Genomic DNA, 21,055 nt, shown 5'->3' on the forward strand with positions numbered 1-21,055 from the left:
GGATTTTCCACGGCTGGCTCTGGGCTGTCTTCAGCGCTCATGTGAGCAGCAGGAGATGGCTGTGACGATTGTGAGCGTGGGGGTGGCTGTTATAGGAGGATCACCAGCAGCTACCTTGTTCGCAGCTTTGCTGTAGCTCATCACGGTGGATGGGCCACCGAGGAGATGGAGGTGAATAATTCAGAGGGCTCGCGTTAAATATGGATTGAGAAACGCACGGGGAAGGTCGCAGACAGAAGCTTGCTTTTCTCTCGGTGTGATACAGTCATTGCAGCTGAAGGCTATGAAAAATTCCGTTGAGTTTAATGTATGTTGCAATTTGTTTTTATTTTCAGGAAAATTACTAAATACACAAATTTACAATTAGTCTTTCTACACAAGGTTGAGGCTCTCTCTGCACTTTGTGAATATTAGCAAAATTACGTCCAAGCATAAGCGTATGTGTATCTCATTTTGTGTAACGGTTGCATTCATCATGCATGATGAACTAAAGAGGCGCGTGAGAGCGGCTGGGTGCTTTTGTAAAACTGACGTTGATCAAGAAAAGCAACAGAGCAACTGCCTTGATCAGGACACGCAGCCCCGGACGAGGAATGTGGTTCAGAACCACCGACGTCGGCGACGGATAAAAACGGAGCAAAACGCTGGCGAGTCGACGATGTGAGTGTGGAGAGATGCACGCTGGGAATTCCACCCAGGAACGGAGGGGAGGGGCGCACGGATCGGGCAACAACGCGAGCAAGCGAGGGGTCGCCCGCTGCATGTTGGGAACGGCGAAGGGGCTGCCTCGGAAACGGTGACGGTGAACTCGGGCGGAGCAGCAGGCGGCGGCTCAACGGCGAACGCGGCGGATAGTCGAGGTTGGCGACGGAAGGGCATTGCGAGAGGAGGTGGTGACAGGAAGGGAATGACCGCCACAGAGACGGAGCGAGCGATGGGCTCACGCGCACGAGCGACGTTGACTGTGGCATCGGTGGCGGTCCGGGGCTCACGATGTTGTTGCTGAAGGGGAAGGGCGCAGTGAGTGCCGCTTACAATCCATCGTACATGCGGCCCCGCTTGCAAGAGTTGTTCTCTCCCAGCCAGTTCCCAATCATCTCGCCTCTATGCCTGGTGGTCCGCTAACTCCCGCCGCGCTGGTGATTCGTGAAGCACGCGTGCCATCCGCAGTGAGTTGCTGCGCTCGTGGCCACAGGATCTGCAAGCCGCGAGGCGCAATCCAAGTCGGTGCCTCGAATTCTGTCAACGCCCACGGTCGAGAACAAAGCCAAATGTTTGCAAGGCTTCTCAAGATGCCTTGTTGACAATTGGCAAAATGATTTGCCAGGTGCCGAGCGCAGATGGGCGACTCCACGCGCGCCGTCATCCTGTCTCTCTGCCGCCCCTCTCGGAAGAAAGTTCCAAAAATATGTACAGTAGATAATTTTCGTGAAAATAATTGACTGTTAAAAGATGGTTAAGCCTTGGGGGGCTTTGTGGCGTTATTTCATTATTATTTACTAACCCCTGAGAAGAGGAGCAGTTTTAATTAAAACGATGCTCGCGCAAGGGCCGGGAGGGCGAGCGGAGCCGGTGCGTGGCCGCTCGCAGCAACCAGTGCAGTTGCCGAGACGTCGTGAGGAGTTGTTTGCCTTAAGGGGCCTTTCTGAAACTCTGGGTAATTTCTTAACCTAAAGCTTTCGTGACCGCAGGAATTCATATTCTTTGGGTCTTTCGGTAAAGTCACGTAGATAGGTTCAAAGAAAATAAATAAATAAACTACGACGTTTTGATCGCAACACAAGCGGTTCGTTTCCAAAGGCAAACTTTATAAGGGTTTGAAATGGGCGTAACCCAAATGTCAGCAGCCAATGTTAATGCAATTCAGTTACTGGAGGATCATCGTGTGTGCTGCTGTGTGTATGTGTGTGCGTGTGTGCTGCTGGGGGAGCGTGTGTGCTGCTGGGTGGTACGTGTGTGCTGCTGGGGGTGCGTGTGTGCTGCTGGAGGGGCGTGTGTGCTGCTGGGGGGCGTGTGTGCTGCTGGGTGTGCGTGTGTGCTGCTGGGGGTGCGTGTGTGCTGCTGGAGGGGCGTGTGTGCTGCTGGGGGTGCGTGTGTGCTGCTGGAGGGGCGTGTGTGCTGCTGGGGGGCGTGTGTGCTGCTGGGGTGTGCGTGTGTGCTGCTGGGGGTGCGTGTGTGCTGCTGGAGGTGCGTGTGTGCTGCTGGGGGGCGTGTGTGCTGCTGGGGTGTGCGTGTGTGCTGCTGGGGTGTGCGTGTGTGCTGCTGGAGGTGCGTGTGTGCTGCTGGAGGGGCGTGTGTGCTGCTGGGGGTGCGTGTGTGTTGCTGGAGGTGCGTGTGTGCTGCTGGGGGGCGTGTGTGCTGCTGGGGTGTGCGTGTGTGCTGCTGGGGTGTGCGTGTGTGCTGCTGGAGGTGCGTGTGTGCTACTGGGGGTGCGTGTGTGCTGCTGGAGGTGCGTGTGTGCTGCTGGGGGTGCGTGTGTGCTGCTGGAGGTGCTTGTGTGCTGCTGGGGGGCGTGTGTGCTGCTGGGGTGTGCGTGTGTGCTGCTGGGGTGTGCGTGTGTGCTGCTGGGGTGTGCGTGTGTGCTGCTGGAGGGGCGTGTGTGCTGCTGGGGGTGCGTGTGTGCTGCTGGGGTGTGCGTGTGTGCTGCTGGAAGTGCGTGTGTGCTACTGGGGGTGCGTGTGTGCTGCTGGGTGGTGCGTGTGTGCTACTGGGGGTGCGTGTGTGCTGCTGGGTGTGCGTGTGTGCTGCTGGGTGTGCGTGTGTGCTGCTGGGGGTGCGTGTGTGCTGCTGGGGGTGCGTGTGTGCTGCTGGAGGGGCGTGTGTGCTGCTGGGGGTGCGTGTGTTGCAGTGAACCGAGTCTCCTGCGGTGCCGCTTAACTCTTGACGGAGTTCTCGTTTCGCGCTGTCAAAGTGAACAATCGGTGACGCTGCACGTTCCGATTCACCACTTCCACATTCATCCTCGCAGCAGTTTTGATGGACGTTGCAAACTTTCAGCGGAGAGCGTAATTGGAGCTTTAATCCGTTTTAAAAACGGAATTGTGTGGGCCATCACAAACAATTACAACTGTGAACTAAAACAACTACGTATGTATGTGTATATGTTGAACTTCTTTCATGCCGTACGTTGTGAAAGGGAGCATTCCGTTTGTGGCAAAGTTCAGTCGGCGTGCGCGCCGGTGTTTGAACGCAGAGGAGGACGCGCGAAGTCCCCGTTGGGTCAACACCACTTTGCTCCACGTGCACTGTTTGCAAGTGGACTTAGATTCACGGCGTTACAAGTCGATGCTTTAACGCACCGCGCGACTCTCTGCATTCGGGCGTTTTGTACCAAGTGTAACGCAGTCTCGGTGGGCATTTATTTTATTTTAAAAAAAATGTACAAGCAGAAGGCTGCGCTAATTTGCATGCGGAGACGGGTGGCGTGATAATTGAACGCAACAACACCGCTCGTGCTTTGCCACTTAATGTGAATGTTTTTGAAAACGCAACTTTTTGTTGACGCGTTGAGAGTTGATTGACCTCCTGTGGGTGGTGCAGACGACGCGTACCTGCTGCGCGAGCTCTCGGTGGAGGACGTCTACCCCGAGACGCAGAGCTACATCACGTACGACGGCTCGCTCACCACGCCGCCGTGCCACGAGACCGTCACCTGGATCATCATGAACAAGCCCACGTACATCACCCGCGTGCAGGTGCGTGCCGCTACGGTCCCTCCCATTGCGCCCGTACATCGTCGTCGTCGTTGTCTTACCAATGAAGGTGCGTGGGGCCTGTGTTGGGGTGCGTTCCGTAGGGGCGCGTTCCACAGGTTCGAGTGCTGTAGGGGCGTGATGCTGCCAGTAATGCCAATGACGTCACCGAGCTCCGTCCATTACCGTCCATCCAGCGTCACGCATGGAAGCAGAGGTGGAACTTGATGTTTCCCCCCCTCCCCCAATTATTTTCTTACGTGTTGAGTTGAGTAATCGGACCGATCACCAGAAGAGTAATCCGATTACTCAATTTAATGAAACTGATCATTCGCGTTATTGTGGAGAATGACGCGTGCCACGCGGTGACAGCCACTGGAGGGCGTCACGTGGCACGAGGCGAGGGTCACGTGGCACGAGGCGGGCGTCACGTGGCACGAAGCGAGGGTCACGTGGCACGAGGCGAGGGGCACGTGGCACGAGTCGAGGGTCACGAGGCACGAGGCGGGCGTCACGTGGCACGAGGCGAGGGTCACGTGGCACGAGGCGAGGGCACTGCTGCGTGACAGCACCTGCCCAGGCGCAGATTGCCACTTCCACTCCATGCCTCTGCTTATTCGTGCCGCATCCACATAAGAAAACATCGAATCATGACAATAATAATACATAAGTTGTATCCCTTTCTCAATCCACTGCTGCGTGAATGCCTTCCAAAGCAGTGTTGGTCATGGGGGTAGATTTATCAAACTACACCACCCTAATCAGTGCAGGAAGTGCACGAACCACTGCACCACCGCTGTACACAATTCAATAAATATGCACCTCAAATACTTTACACTGCGTGATTATTATTTTGAAAGAAGGTTATACACACGCCTAATTGAATACATGGCAGTTGTCCTTTGCTCATCATTTGCTAAACAACAACAACTGCACTCTTCGCTGTGACGCGAGGGTGGCCACCAGGGCCCGTGGTGATTGGCAGCGCGGAGGCGTGCGGGCGGGCACACGCGGCAAGCACGAGGCCGCCTGGCCCTGGGGCTCACGAGACCCGTCCAAGCTGCAGGACGATCGTTAGAATTATTATTATTATTTATATTTGTTTTCTTTCCCCAATTCCCCCAAGCGGGTTACCGGACGCCTGCGTGACGACGCTCGCGCAGGCGCGACGAGGGCGGTGTGGCGGAGGAATTGTCCTGGAATATCAAAGCAGGAAAGCATGGAAAGTGAGGAGGAAGCAAGACAAACATGCGAGAGAGAGAGACCGCAGAGGTTCGTCGCTCGGCGAGACGCCACGGAGAAATGCAACGGGATACGCATCGACAAATGGACGTGCGAAAATCGAATTGTAAACAAAGCGAGTGAGGCTGCCAAGAAGACGTCGACTTTGATTGCAGTGACATCAAGTTTAGCCTACGAGGGGTACCGGGCGGTGGCGTGGCGGTTAGCGCCGCACTACGAACCCGGGGCCCGAGTTCGATTCCTGGTCAAGGCTAACATCGATGGTGTCTCCGTCGGTCCCGTGCCAGTGCTGCACCAACCCGCACTGATCAGCGTGGTGAAGGCCAAACAGCAGCCCCAACAAGCGACACAGCAGTGGATTGACAAAAGGCTGTGAATTGATTTCATTATAATTCCAAATGTTGTCTCTGGGGCAGTTTTGCCAGGACAGATTTCTAGGCAGATGGCACGAGGTGCGTGCATCTCGGACGGGCGCCCATGCCGCTGCCTACACGGCTCGGCATGGGCGGACCGCCTGCCGATCATATTCCCTCACCTTGCCTCGCCCTCATTAGCTGAACAAGTTGAGCTCGCCAGAGAGGTCAGAGCAGCGTTGCTCACAGCTCCCCCAGCCCAGCTTTACGAACTGCTCTGACACTTTGTGGTGAAGAGCTCCTGCAATGTGCAGCAATTGTATGTATGCTGAACTTCTTTCGCAGCGTACGTAGCCAACCGTGTACCATCCTCTGAATATATATAGACATATATAGTGCAATCAATTCACTGGTCTTAGCCTAACCCGTGCTCTAGCCATGGCTCTACGGTCCATAATGGCCACTCTTGTGCATTTGGGCAAAATGTTTACCACTCGAGTATGTAAGACGTGGCATGCAAGACTTGGATCGCTTTTTCATCCATTGGCTCCACAGGCATGGGAATGTGAACAGGTTGACAGCCATTGAGCAAAAATGACGAGCAGCAGCAGCAGATGCATCGAGTGTCAGCAAGCGCCTGAGAACGCGCGGGTGCGTGTCAGTTATGCATATTGCTTCGTGCTGTGCAACCTCGCATAGCGTGGGGGAGCGGTAGCGTGGCGGTTAGCGCACCGCGCTGAGAACCCAGCCACTCGAGTTCGAATCCTGCCCCCGGCCAACATCGGTGACGGATATCGTCACCTGGTCCTTGGCCCTCCCCGAGATCAACTCAGCCTCAGATGAGCACCCGGTGCGCTGTGTAGACATCAGCGCTGCTGTCGTGCCGGGCATTTGTAGGCGTTCGCTGACAGAACTCGTCCCAACGGCCTGTCGAAAGATGATAAAGTCGGGCGGTGTGGGGGTCTTTGTGTGCACGAAGACTGAGCTCTGGGGCAATAAACATCGCCACGGGCTTTTGCAAAAGATGTTCCGCACGCGCCGCCGCCGTCGAGCGAGTGGCGTTCGAGGTACATTTCTACTGAAGCAGCGGCTTCAAATTCCAGTACACGCACAGTCATCCCTCGTGCTCAGAAGCCTCAGACGTGGGGCCCCGCCGACACTGAACGTCGTCGAAAGGCCTCAACCTGCACTCGGCAAGGCCTGACTGTGTGTGCCATTCACGCTCCGGCCTGGGCACGCTTCATTGGTAAGCCTGGATATTGCCCGCTATGTGTTCTACACACACACACAAAAACAATTCATGAGCTTATGATGAAACACCCGAAGATTGGTTGCCACTCTAATTTACTTCCCAATTAGTTTTTTTTTTTATCAGCGGGAGTCTATTCTCAACAGATGTCTGATGCTCTGCAGTCGCTTTAACTGTGCTCTGCGTACGCGAATATTCTGTTGTAAAATGCGTCATGAATTATGTATGGGGGTTTTTTTGGCCGCGGAAGCCCCGTTTGTTTATCGTTAATTTGTTTACAGAGTTCGGTTGCATCTCATTAAATAGCATAATTTACAGATTTTATATTTTTTTTCATGCCAGCGCTGCTTTTTGAATTAACGATTCAAAATGTTTTTTTATTAATATTATTAATTTTCTTCGCCGAATGCATACTCACCACAAACCAAAGCCTAAAACTCTTCAGTAGTTGGAAAGAGACTACCAAGAACAAAACATGTATCGAAACCTTTCATATAAATATTCACTAAAATAGCCAACACATTGCTCACAAGAGCTCCGGAGTTGAGAGGAAACGCAGCTTCATACGTTTGTTAAAGCATTCTTGATTGCTGTGTGATCAATCGCCACTTTGAGTCACTCCCAGACGGGAAAGCTCCTCCATGGATCTGGCGTTGAGCGAGAACATTCAAGAGAGAAGTTGGTTTTCAACATCACTCCGCTGTCAAACAAACAAGCCCCTGGGCACTCGACACGGCTTCAGCAGTTGCATCTTGCGTTATTAAGAATTTCTTTTGTCGTCCAAAAGACTCTTCCTCCAGTGTTAATCCTATAGCGGCGATAGCCACATTGCATTTGTGTCGCTATCGACCGTTTGCGTCCGCGGAGTCTCGGCAAATTGTTGGTGGTCACGGTCCGGCGGACGGAGTGAAAACGGCATGGAACTGGGTTTGTGTTCGCCTCGCCGCGCGTGCCGCAAGGAGGCAAGAAAGGCTCTGCAGACTTCGTCGACCAACACGCTCGCTCGCATTCTCTCGGGGAGGGGGGGGGGAAACATTTTTCTCGAGTTAAAGAGTTTTTGACATTTATGTATCTTGCTTCATGTTCTATAAAAAGGCTTCATTAAAAATGTCACCAACAATATACGCCCATGCAATATATAATGCACGCGTCGTTTTAAAATTGTCATCTGGCAATGTAACAAAAAAAGAAACGCGCGTACAGGCAATGTCTCTTCTCCAGAGCACACACGTGGGTATGTGCCATGAAGGGCCATTGCCTAAAACATCTCCCGTCATACATTCTTCCTGTAAAGGCCACGCAGCGTTATTTCACGAATGTGTTCATATTTGTGTGCGTGTGTGTGTGTGCGCCCTTTCGCACCATCTCCACGTCACGTGACTGAATCCGACACGAGCGCGTTCATAAATGTGAAGCTCTCTGCGAGCGGCTCGAAGCTTCACAATTGACCCAACGATCCCCTGGCGGTGCCGTGATGGTGGTGTGCCAGGCGGGGCGTCTGCCCGCACACTCTGCATGACAAGCGCGACCTTGCAGGCAGCATCTGTGCCATACGGCTCCAGGAATTGCAGCACCATTCAGGGATGCACACAAGCAATGTATTAGCATAAATTTAGAAATAACCATCATGACTAATGAGCAACCACAATGTAAATTAAATCTAAACAGGCGAAGAGAGGGGGGGTTAGCCGTTTGCAAGGCCGATACAAAATGTACAATTATTTCAGGTGCTTTTGATTCCATCCTTGAAATGTAGATTTATTAATAAAATAAATTGGGAAAAAAAATCCCCCAAAATTAATAAATATGGATGAGATTCAATCCTTGAAGGTAATAAGGAATGATTGTGTTGGCACTGGAAAGCCAAACAGCACTTGTGTATGCAATTGCCAATCACTTAGTTGGTTCAGCACTGCAGCCAGGTGTTCCAAGCAAACTGGCAGGAATCTGACAAGTGAGTTGGAATGTGCGATCGTTTTTTGGTTGTGCCACTTTGTTAAATTATTGATTTTGAATGTATATAAACTTTCTATTTATATACCGTGAGATGCGCTGTTTCGTAGTTTTAACCACTGTGGATCACAATTTTGTTTTAGGTGTCTGGAAAAAAAATTAACCATGGATGCAGTTTACCATTTAAAACATGGATAAAAAAAATGTGAGACTCTTCATTCTGATTTTTAGACCGTGCGTTACATCGCTGTGTATTTAAAGCGTTTGCACGCCAACGAAAGTGACCTCACCGTCTGCCATTACGACACCAATTTCGGTGGGGAGGCCGTGGAAGGGTCGTCGTATTATCGATGGCATTTCCGATTTCCGAAAAAAATCTTAAACAGCCGCGTTTTTTTTTTTTTGCACCATCCAAAAAACATTTTGTATCTAGGTTTATTTTCAGATTTTTCAGACTAATCCCAAATTCGTGAGCACATCCCTTGAGTATGCCACTAACCTGAATCCCTCTCATGGCCAGCGAGATCTCGACATTGACATTTGGCTCGTGAACGTCGTACCGCCGCTGTCGTCACGCGCAAGGCTAGGGAAGCTGTTACTAACGAGGCATCCGTTCGAAGATATTGACCATCGAGATTCAATATTTGGGGATGTGTGAATTATGAAGCGTTTGCCACTCGCCATCGTCCTCAACAGTCGACAAGAGAGGCAATCGCAACCCACGCAGCCGAGACCTCGTGGTGGACTGCCGGCGCTCTCCGTCAGACCTCGATATGACGCCAGCACCACGGCCAACACCACGTGGGAGGGTTAGAGACATTCAAATCTTTGGCGATACAATTTTCACACTAACAAGCACACTCGCGCACGTGTCTACGGTGTTATCAACCTAGCTGAAGCTGCAGTCTAATTATAATTGTTTTCTAATTGGTGAATTCTTGACGAGCACCCTGGTTTGTGCTGCCGGGGTGGTTCGCCTGAATGTTGGATGCAGTCCCTTCTCTTGAAGGGACTGCATTTATACAGATTCGTTAATTTCTTTATACTACTACTAAAAAACTTGCTTGTTTGCCCGTTCAAAGACGGGTGTATATTGCAGTAAATATGAAATACAGGGTGTGTAAAAAAGATGGACCCGATTTGAAATCGCTATATCTCTGCAACCACGAACCGCCCATGAATGAAACTCTTACCACTTGAGAGGGCGGGGCATAGAGAGGGCGGGGCATAGAGAGGGCGGGGCATAGAGAGGGCGGGGCATAGAGAGGGCGGGGCATAGAGTTTCTAATGATGACCGCGAGATGCCTCTCCCAGCGCACAAACAGCCCCTAGCCTCAGTCATTCACAAGACGGCGACCCCGCAACACACAAGGGGCATTTTGCGTTCTGCAGTTCGGCAAAACTGAATCCGTAATTGCGGTGCAGCGTGCGTTTCAACGGCGTTTTGGCCTTGATCCGCCAGTGTGAAAGAGCATTCGTCGTTGGTACCGACAATTAGAGGAAACGGGCTGTTGATGTAAGGGGAAGAGCGCAGGGCGACCACGCAGCTCAGAGGAAAACGTGAGAAGAGAGGCGTTTGGGACGAATTCAACTATCGTCTCGATATTGTCCATACAGCAGGTGGAGGGCACATAGAGCATTTATAAAATGGTTAGTAAAACTTGATAACTTATTAAACCGTTTGTAACTTTTTGTGTAACTGTAACATGTTGCCATCGTGAAATATACTGCTTTGAAATTGGGTCCATCTTTTCAAACACCCTGTATTCAATAGAAACATTGTTCAGCTCATGATTATTATATTAATATTCTTGGTTCTTTCGGTAAAGTCACGTTGATAGAAAATAAAAATAAAATTATTGATGAGGGAGGGGTTGCCCCATGTGGAGTGACGTCACCCGTTAATGGTTATTGGGGAGGGGTGCGGCATGTGGAGTTACGTCACCCTTCATTGTTATTGTGGAGGGGTGCGGCATGTGGAGTGACGTCACCCGCTCATGAATATTAATGAGGGGAGGGGTGCGGCATGTGGAGTGCGCGACCTTCTTGTACGTTCGTGTAAATTTCCACGCGCGCATGAATATTAATGAAGGGGGGGCTCTTTTGCAGTGACGTCACGCACGGATGTAGCACTGTGCTGCGTAAATTAATTTTATTTAATTCAGCTCGACCTTCCTCTGCATTAGTGTAAAAATCCACCCACTCATGAATATTAATGAGGGGGGTGGGCCTCATGTGGAGTGACGTCACGCGGGGGGGGGCTCATGTGGAGTGACGTTGCGCACGGGACGGACAGACATTTCTGGGTGATGACAGTAATCATTTCAAATTGTCACGCTGCACCACCGTAGCAGTGTCCGCTCGCCACTCTCAGAGAGAGAGAGAGAGATGACGACTCTTAGAGGCGTCAGGAGGAGCACCCACAGACACGAGCGGGAAGGCGGCAGCAGCAGCAGCAGCGGCCACGCAGTGAACCGCACTAAATACCCCCCCCCCACCCCCAAGCTCTGCGGTCCTCTATATATGAAGGTGTTTTCGGCCAAGTAATGGGTGTTGACGTGTAGGGCGAAAACCGTGCCGCCTGGAAAGCCAGGGGGTGGCATCCTCCTTGACACCCACAGGACGGGTGTCACAACATCCGTGCGTGATCCAACAACCCTCGCTGCTGCCTCTATCGTCCCTGTGACACGCCCAGCAAAGTCGAGTCCATGCAGTCTCCCTGTGTTCAAGCGTTGCGCTGAGTGGCATCTGTTCCCATTTGAAGGCTCAATAATTGATAAGTGCACTGCACTTTCACTTTGAAAGTTGTTACAGATGCAGACAATGTATTTTGGGAACATCTTATTAAACCTATTATTATTATTGCAGACTCACATGAATAAATAAATTGTTTAAACAGTTGTGCAACACAAAAAGGCAATATCGTAGCCATGCAATATTGTTTTCTAAATTAATAACTAGCCGTGCGTGTGTGTGTGGAGAGCGGTAGCGTCGTGTTGAGCGCACTGCGTCGTGAACCCGGCAACCCCCGAGCTCAATTGCTGCTCACGGTCAACACCGGTGACGTTTATCTGAACGAGCCCTGGGCGTCCCCTACGTCGACTCAGCCTCAAATGAGTACCTGGTGCTTTGTGTAAACATCGTCACTAGGGAGACAAAGGCGGTCGGGCGTGATTCTTGCCACTCACCCCCTCGTGTGCCCTGCCAGCCTTACTAGGTGCTTGCTAACAACACTTGCCCCAACAGTCTCTCTGAAGGCTGCACGGGGGATCTTTGTGTGTGGCCCACCCACAATAACATCGCAGCCTTGTCCGAACAAACCGGGACCATCGTCTTGTCTTGCCCTAAATTACTGAGAAATTAGTGAATAGCAGGTGTCTGGTATAAACTAATTAATGCGTTGACTCATTCACATAATATCGGTCCTTCGGCTCAAAATGCAGGCGCGGAAACACGCATCGTGGTGAGCCATGACGAATCCACTGCTAGATGAAGGCCGCCCCGAGCTGCTCGCCCGCCCGCCAGCCACTTCTCGCGATCCGGCAGCTTCCTCCCAAATGTGTAGTGAGTCCAACTGAGTCACAGACGTTGTCTTGGGAGCAACACTATTTATTCAATAACTCAACACAACACAACCTACACTTGGGTGTCGAATGCTCATCTAGCCACGCGACGGCAGAACTAGACACGGTTCGCTATCCCGGCCCGGACCGCGAGCTGGGTCCCGTACCGCGTGGCGAGAGGCTTCTTCAACCCGACGTGGATCTTCTTCACCAGCAACACGAAGAACCCCGAGCCCCTCACGGGGGGGCCCCGTTATATCGGCCCGGGCTGGCGCTGGCTCCGCCCCTCGCCCCGCCTACCTTCTAGATCTCTCTCGAGCTCTTTTCCGAAGGCTCCCCGAGAGCTCTTTTATACCACGTGGCCCCCCTCCAATATCATCCGGTCACGTGTCGGCAGGTCGACCGGCGTATCGTGCCCCAACGTAACCCTGGCTGGCTGACACTCCCTCTCGCTCCCCCACTGGGAGCCCGCACCGCGGGCTCCCAGTGGCAGGCTCGCTTGAACTAATGCTGGTGAACTGCCCAATGCTAATAGGCCCGAAATAAGTATAGATACTTTATATAACTCATAAAATACTGCACGAATGTGTATTGTACAAAATAATAACGCGAGTTAGTTACAGGTGACGTTCGCGCCGAGTGTCAAGCGATCGTGAGCTGGTGGTGCAATGTTTTGATAATGAGCGCTGGTGAAAGTGAAATTAGCATTTACAGCTATTTGGCTGAAATGAAAGTCCATCGTTAATAATACAGAAGTAAGTGTGTGTGTGTCAGTATTAAGCATATACTACGTGTTGAAAAAATAATTAGCAGGAGCCTGAGCATACTTTTTAACATTCCTCCGTGAAAGCCGTCTGACCTCTTCTTGTACCGTGAATGTCTAAGTGTGCTCCGGCAATTACGCGCCGTGCGCTGCTCGAAATGTCGCTCCCCTCCACAACGGCGCAGGTTCATTTCATCCGCTCTTCCGCCTCGGCCCACCCAGCCGCGTGAACCGTTCACGCGGTCGATCGGCAAAGCTGCGTGTGGGTGGTGGGGTCAAACCGTGGGTACTCCCAGCTCTTTCAAAGCTGTCTGCCCAGCGCGGACGAGTGGGCCCTCTGTGCAGGGGGTGAACCTTGGGCTCTCCATTGGCAGGCCCCTTTCGGCCAGCAAGCGGCGGCGCGGTCGCGTGCCTTGCGCCCTCACGCCCCCGCCTCTCGCCCTCCACAGATGCACTCGCTGAGGCTCCTGAGCCAGAGTCAGCCGTCGCAGATTTTCCACAGCATGTCGGACAACGTGCGCCCGACGCAGGGCCTCAACAACCGATGCATCCGCACCAACATCAACTTCAGCCAGCCCGGGAAGGACTGCCCCAACAAGAAGCCGCAGAAGCTGCAGTACAGAGGTGCGCGCCGCGGGGGCCACCGCCAAACGCCGCGACGTTGGTGGTGACCGGCAACGCGAGGCCGCGGCGGCGCGCGATCGGTCGAGCGGGTTGGCACGGCCATGGCCGCCGTCCCTCGGGGCGGCGGTCTCCCTCTCTCTCACCAGCGTTGGCCACCGCCGCTCTGGGGTTTGATCCGCAGCAAGGCAGCTTCCGCGGAGCGCGGCTCTCTCTCGCGCGCGCGCGTGGGGCACCTCTGGCCCGCCTCAACTGAAGCCGGTAGACCTCTCCAAGACGTGCGCCCGTAGAGCCTTGAAAGGCTGAGTCGAGCTCACGCGCCACCTCTCCTCGTGCTGCGAATTAAAATGTTGCGCGCTTCAAACCGAAGCGGTGCAGTTTGGGTACCGCACGCGCAGCCTTTCTCCTCGAGTGAACAACCGCAAGGGGCGTGGGTGAACGTGAGTGTGGCGGGGGCCGTGCTGGCCGGCCATGGTGCTGGCCGGCCATGGTGCTGGCCCCACCACCACCTCCCGGTGCGTTGCAATGCCGGAATAATTAGTAGACTTTCGCCCAAGAGCGAATTAAGTCGAAATGTAGGTTCATTGTCCGTGTGTTTGCGTGTGTGTGTGTGTTTGCGTGTGTGTGCACGCACAGGCGATCTGTCACGTTGTTGTCAAGCTGTTGATCTGAGTGGACTTAATTCCTATCTACTTTTAATCCTGGATTTGCCACCAGCGAGATCAGACTTTAATTAATCACGGGTTAAGATGTGAGAAAATTATCCTGTCATCGTTGGAGGTGAGCGCAAGCTTTAATCAAGGCGGCTGTGGTGTGTCTCTACCCAAATCCAGGACATTGCTTGCAATAAAAGTTAAGGTAGAAAATATAAAATGAAATGTATTTAGAATTGTGCTGATTGCCATGAATAATTGGCTACATGATTTAATTGGATACTGTTAGGGTAGTAAGGTGTCAATTATTGAACCATTAAACATCGTGAGCTTTGAAGCTCTAAAACATAATTAAAACTTTGCATCTATACTGCATGTCAAATTATTCAATTACTGAATTTAAGCCAAATTAAACACATCCGATGTTTTATAGAAAGTTAATTTTAAAAAGAGTGAAAATGCACTAATTGTCAATTTTCTCTTGCAGTTAATGAATTGATTCTGAAATAATGAAGATGTGAGCAACGGCCTTGACTGCAGCACTTTGAATGTTGTTGAGGCAGAACACCAATTTACAAATACTGGACAAAAAAGATTTTACAGAGCTAAAAGATAAAATATATACGACAGCTAATCCCGGCTGTAATTGTGTACATTTCGTAAACAATAAGAAAACTCGGTGACAGGGCACTGTCCCTGACACTTGCTCGTAAAGCGACGCCACTGCAGCCGACGGGACCCATCGCGCCCATGAAGACGCCGCTCGAAGACGCGGATCACCGGAGTCTCGTTGAGAGGAGGGGAGAGGAGGGGCGACGAGTCTCGTGACAGCTACGACGTCCCAAGCGTTCCACCACGACCACCACCGCCACCACGGCGCTGAAATGCCCGGTGCCATTCCACGATGCCAGGAACGATTCACAAAACCCGGCGGTAATGAAGGCAGAAAGTTCCCGACTTCGAATACAAATGCTGCTTGACAAAAGGCGCATCAAAGGGGCGTTTTGAAGCAGACAATCCGAGGGAGGAGGAAGTGCGCTCTCCACTTCAAAGGACCTTTACCGGACTAATGACTGCATTCTGCCGTTGGATACGGTGCGAGAGCCGGCACGATGCGTGCACTTGCAGCGCGGACAGACGCGGGGTTGCTGGGGGCCCACGGTCATCGCATGCACACGGACACGCACGCACGCACGCGCACACACTCACGCACACACTCACACACGTGCACGCACACGCACGCACACGCACGCACACTCACGCACGCACACTCACGCACGAACACACACGCACGCGCACACTCACGCACACTCACGCACTCACACACGCGCACTCACACACTCACACACACACTCGAGCTGATTCAGTCAAAGAGTTCTGTCACAGCCTTTGCTGCCTGGGGGGACTGGGCCTGCGTAAAGCACATCCCGTCACACACACTCTCGCCAGGGCCTCCACTCACACGTGTGGTGTATAAATGTACACTTAGACCACAGTGCATATGCGACCAACTTCGGGAATGCAACGTTATATGTACGGTGGGGGACAGGGGTATGGGGTAGGGGTGCACAGGGGCATTGTTATTTTATTCCCAGCTGGTGAGCGGAGGGAGGAAGCGTCGCGACGGGGCCGCGCTGCGCTCCCACGTGCTCATGGTCCGCTCCCACGCACTCGTGGTCCACTCCCCGGCGGGCGGCGTGCGAGCCACCCGGGGGGGTCTCCCGAGGCGGCTCGGCTGCGCGCAAATTGTGAATGCCGCGGGTATTGTCGTGTGGATGATGACGGCGGTGGTAATTATTGATCAATATATTCTGGCAAACAAAAAATGTGCAGCTCAGCTTCTGTGGCCAGTGCATTCATTTTTGAGGCTGCGGTTCAGGCATAGGTAGCATTCGACACGCCCCGGTGGGTGCTTGAGGCGAACGGCTTCTGCCTTGTGTACAATCGCAGATGAGGTCGAGCGAAGAGGTTGTAGCGTTGGAACGGAGGTAACGGAAGTTACGGGGCTCGTCAAGTTCATCGCTTTTTGACAGTTGCCTAAAAGTGTGTTTGTTTCTTAGTCCACACTTGCCCATTCACTCAAACTCAACAGCCAAAGTAGAATCTTCTTCAAGAAAGGGCTCAGCCTACAAAGCAAAGCAATTTTCTTGACCAGGTATGTTTGTGTGGTTTTAACAAAATAAAATAATTCCATTGCAATGGCTGACAAACCTCTTGGATCTAATTTGAATTCATTCGGACCCTGTCAAGTACAAAGCAATGGGCAAAACTTTGTCATTTCTAAATGTGTTTTTAAGTTGCACAAGTTGTTATTGTCGTCGTCGTCGTCGTCTCTGTTGGCATGACATGAACAGTTTGCAGTTTGCAGCCTCATGGGGGTGTGCTCGGTGGCGCACGTAAAGTGTCGGAACTAAAATAGTCTGGGCATGGGGGCGCACGGGCAGCGCAATGAGTGGCCCAGCCAAACGAGCTGGGGGCTTGGCAGAGACGCGTGGATCACCACTCGTACTGCTCCATTTCCTGCCAAGGAAATACATTTTTGGTCACTTTGCCCATTCTCCGCAAAGCCACTGAAAATGAAAACAATCAAGCAGCACTTTTGTGTAAGGTTTTATCCGACCCCACGGAAATCCATGGAATGGCTTTCATTTACTCCTTCTGCAGAAAAATGTCGAAAGCAGGTGATTTTGCAGAATTTTATTACCATGCCCTGCACAATTTATTGGAAAGCAGTTTGTATGACTCGTCCTTGCTGTGTCCGCTTCTCAGCCCCAGCGATGATCTTGAAGATATTATCTGAATTGCTCGAGCGTTACTCTGTCGTCGTTTCATTGTTTCATTTTCGCCACGCTCGTGACCGGTGTGCGGCGATGCCGACGTCGGGGAGGTCGAGTGCCCGAGGGGAACAGGCGCGATGATGAGACGGTGGTCGTCGTGGCGCGCGGCATCGTTTAGCCCCAGCGCTGCCGCCTGCGCTCGTGAACGCTTGGAGGCTGCGTGAAGGCTTCGCGTGAGCCCAGCGAGCCCTTGACTAGGCAGGCCACCCGCAAGGATTGAAAGAGACAGGCAAATACTCTGTTATGTGTCGAAATGAATAAGCAGATATTGGGAACATTATTGCATGGACCAGTTTAATATATCAAAGTATTGCGTTGGGGTTTTTTTTCCTTTCAATTGCAGCCTAGAAAAGCTTTCGGTCAGTTGGATAACTTTGATATGAAGTATATTTTGCGTTTGTTTATTTAGTTATGGTGGGCGTGGGGGGCGAGTGGTTGTTCCGTTAATTTTCAAAGTATGCCAATTGTTGACAGTTTCTTTGTTTTCCCGTCTAGTCCATTTAAGTATATTGACTTGAATTGCAGTGGTGTTCAGGACTATTAATCAGACATGAATTTATCTGGAAATAAAGTACATTTAATTTGATGTTTGTGCGTTTGCTGACATTTGGTATTTTAGATGGTTAATTTTCCGTCGCATTATTATTTTGCCGTTAAGGTCACCTCTTGATGTTTGTTATTTTAATCTATACATTGTATCAATTGCAGGGATGGGGGGGTGAAACATCTCAAAGCGCGTTATCGCAACGATTGGGATTAAATGCAGAGTTACATAAGTGAAGGAACAATACAATAATACGTTGTTATGAGTGTTTCATTAAACATGATTTCCCAAAGATTCCATATGCACGGTCTATTAGAATTCAACATTGACGAACTGCACTGCTGCTTAGAACTCTGGTACAAAGCCAGCAGGCACACGGTCGAGAGGCGCGGTAGGCAGGGCACAATAACAGGCGAGCGCTTGGAAGCCACCGTGCTCAGGGTTCGGCAACGTGCTGGAGGTTTCACATCTCTCACCGTAATCTCTCGTCCTGCAGATGAGGCAGTGCAGAGCGGCCCTGCGTGCTCTGTGGACATTAAAGGTCTCCGGGAGCATGTTTGGCAAAGGGCAGCAGCGTGAGCCCCACGTGACCTTGCTAGAGTTCCACGGCAACCCAATGAGGATCTCACACCCCCCTTCCAGCCCCCCCCCCTCCCCGTTCGTTCACGCATAGCAGCACAAAACACAAATCTACAATTTCCCTCTTGTAGGTGGATATCATTAGAGACGAGACGTACGCATTCAGAAGCGTCGTCACATCTGAGTCAACGAAGCCCCCCCCCCCCCGCCACTCCCAAGCGGCCTGTCGCTCAGCACGGCGGCAGTGGGTCGGCCACTGCTCTCGAAGACGTCGACCGTGATCGTTAACAGAATCGGCATATGTATCTAGACTGCAGGAGGAATCCGATGAGCTATGAAGCTCTTTGCCACAGATGTCCAGTAGGGGCACGGGGTCAGAACATTACAACATCAAACAATCCAAAAACACGATCGGAGTGCAAAGGTTAAGAAAGGTAAACAAATCACATGAACAAATATGGAAACAAAATGTAGTTACCAGGTTACCAGGTAAGGCCCGCTGAGGAATTAACTTGTTTTTCGGAAGCGACCTGGCCACAAATGATACCGCGACAAAGTGGATTATCGTGCGGAAATTCACAGCGGCCAAATTCTGTAAATTTATATAAATAATCTATGAATAATGTAAATAAATAACCTATAAATAATCTAACGGCGCGGGACAAGAAGAGGACGAGGCCTCTCGTCGGCGTCGACGTCCTACGGAGATCTTGCACCGACGGCACGCGCTCGAAACTCAAATCGAATCTGAAAAAGCATCGTCACTTCTAGGCGAAATGTGATTTGTAACGAGGCGTTTGCTTATCTGGCCGGGAACGTGGCATGGGACGGCACACTCTTGGCATCCATGATAATGCATCTCTTTTCATTTTCTCCATCTTAACGAATATCTGCGCACGTTAACAGTTTGCATCAAATCAAACAACGAATACAGCTGCTTTAAGGGTCCAGGACTGAATTACCGTGGCCGTAGACAAATTACCATGATAATTGCAGGAAAAAATTTGAATGGTTGCTTATATTAAAGTGCCTTTTTTACCTTTTTTCACCATTTTTTAATTACCGATGGGTCAGATGTCTGCAGCAATGGCCTGTGAAGTTAAATTGCATTATATCATCACACCCTGGACACACACAACCCACACACAGCATGTCCGCACTGTGGACCTATTAGTGTCGGGAAGCAGGTGGATAAGACAATGTCACCTCAGGGTGAATTAAAAATTGGGGAGAATTTGTATTCTCTGTAAACCATTCTGATCCAGATTCTTGTTTAACTATTGAACTGAGAAACTGTCAGCTTTTCTTAGTCCACAGATTACAGCCCTTACGATATATTACTATTGCCAGCCCTTGCTCAATCCACTGCTGGTTGAAGGCTCCCCCCACTAGTGTGTGTGTGTGTGTGTGGGGGGGTGACCATACTTCACTACGCTGCAGTGACGGTTTCATGAAGAGAGAACCCGGGACCGGTTCAGAAGTCACTCGCCACCTTGTCAGCCGTGGCCCGGAATCAAAGTCAGGTGGGTGTTTACTCACACCCCGTATGTGAACATATTTAAATACAAATGTTTATACGGTAAAAAAAACCCACACTTGTCTGAATGCCTGCTATTGCCTTGTCTCAAATGAATCATCTGAGGCCAGTGTGAATGAACAGAACTTCTACTTTATTACGGGTTTTTTTTGCCATGAGGTGAAGGGTCGATTCTGAACTCTCCAAGACCCCAACGGGCCATGGAAGGAGATGTCACAGAACTGCTTCTGAAAACCTTTCAAGTGACCTCTTCTCACACCCGGGGGCAGAAATTTCCTCCCACTCGCTTTGCATGACAATACAACACCGACATGCTCAACTCTCACATCGCTCGAATGCAGCTAAATTTAACCAAAATCCGCATGTCATTTCGTCATCGGGTTGAGGTTCAATCGCAGACGGCTGCAGCCCCAATCTCCGCCCGGGATCTCAGCGGTGGTGCCAGCTCAGCGATCTCCAAGCCTCATTGAGGCACACAGCCACCTCGGCAAGCACGGAGTCTCTCGTCCACCCGTCGTAAGTGATGCCAATCGGCTATCTAAGCCCCACTTCGCGGCACCATCAGTTGTTCTACAATAGAGCGGTTTAGGGCCGTCACTGCACTCTGATAATCACAAGACGTATGCATAATGCCAATGATAGTTCATACATGTGCATGTTTCTCGACTTATTGTGTCGCAAGAAACCTGTGGCCTTCGGCTCGTCGGTAGCTTCAGCTGGCCTGCACGGTTTAATGCGAAAGACGAAAAGTCCATCTGGAAAATGTAACGAGTCCGTGAGCTGCAGTGCCGTGCGGCCATGGCACTCCGACTGAGTGGAGCAGTGGGCAGTGCGACATGTCCCGCAGCCAATTTGCTGTTTCTCTATTCTGCCGTCGCTTGCACAATCCTCGTTTTTTTACTGCCGCAATTAACGCATTTTACATGAGAAGAAGTGGTGCATATTAGGTAGCTAGAATTATTTTCTTGAAGACGTGTACTTAAAAAAAACTCACCTAAATTTCTGCCATATTCTCAGATATTGAGAGCAATTAAAATTAATTGTCCTCTGTACAGTGTCTGGATGACGTCACATCCAGTCAACTCCCTGTCTCACGCATTACTCATTTGCTCTTCTTGTGAATTTCATGCAAACCTGGGTTATTATTAAACAAACAAAATAATCACACCACAGTACTTGTTTTTTTTCCTTCTAAATATCCCACGCCTCGAGTTGCCTGGGCCCCTCTTCACCCCCCGACAATGGCCCCATCGTTCGTGGCTGCGCTGCGTTGCCACCGAAACTAGCTGGGTAACTGGCTACACGGACATGTCCGTGCAACAGCTAACACTCAATTGAATTGATACGGAAGAAGTGGACGACGTTCGGAAGACATAACAATTATAATAATGGCGACACCAAAGAGGTGGGAGTAACGAATACAGAAGACTGACCACGGGTGATTTACAATTCCTCAGACATTTCAATTT

The 21,055-nt window shown here is 51.1% G+C and overlaps 1 protein-coding gene across 1 annotated transcript in view; it reads left to right on the forward strand.

Moving 5' to 3' along the window:
• The window catches only part of CA10 (carbonic anhydrase 10 (inactive)), a 142,216-nt gene extending 126,595 nt beyond the window's left edge, over positions 1 to 15,621 (forward strand). Inside the window, exons 7-9 of the mRNA XM_078605256.1 lie at positions 3,541 to 3,695; positions 13,265 to 13,439; positions 14,577 to 15,621. Coding sequence (XP_078461382.1) covers positions 3,541 to 3,695; positions 13,265 to 13,439; positions 14,577 to 14,599 — 353 coding nt within the window. The 3' untranslated portion in view covers positions 14,600 to 15,621. The remainder of the gene's footprint in view (positions 1 to 3,540; positions 3,696 to 13,264; positions 13,440 to 14,576) is intronic.
• The last annotated feature ends 5,434 nt before the right edge of the window (positions 15,622 to 21,055 follow it).

Source organism: Lampetra planeri, chromosome 23 (genome assembly GCF_965212315.1).
Source record: "Lampetra planeri chromosome 23, kcLamPlan1.2.h2, whole genome shotgun sequence".
Taxonomy (NCBI): Eukaryota; Metazoa; Chordata; class Hyperoartia; order Petromyzontiformes; family Petromyzontidae; genus Lampetra; species Lampetra planeri.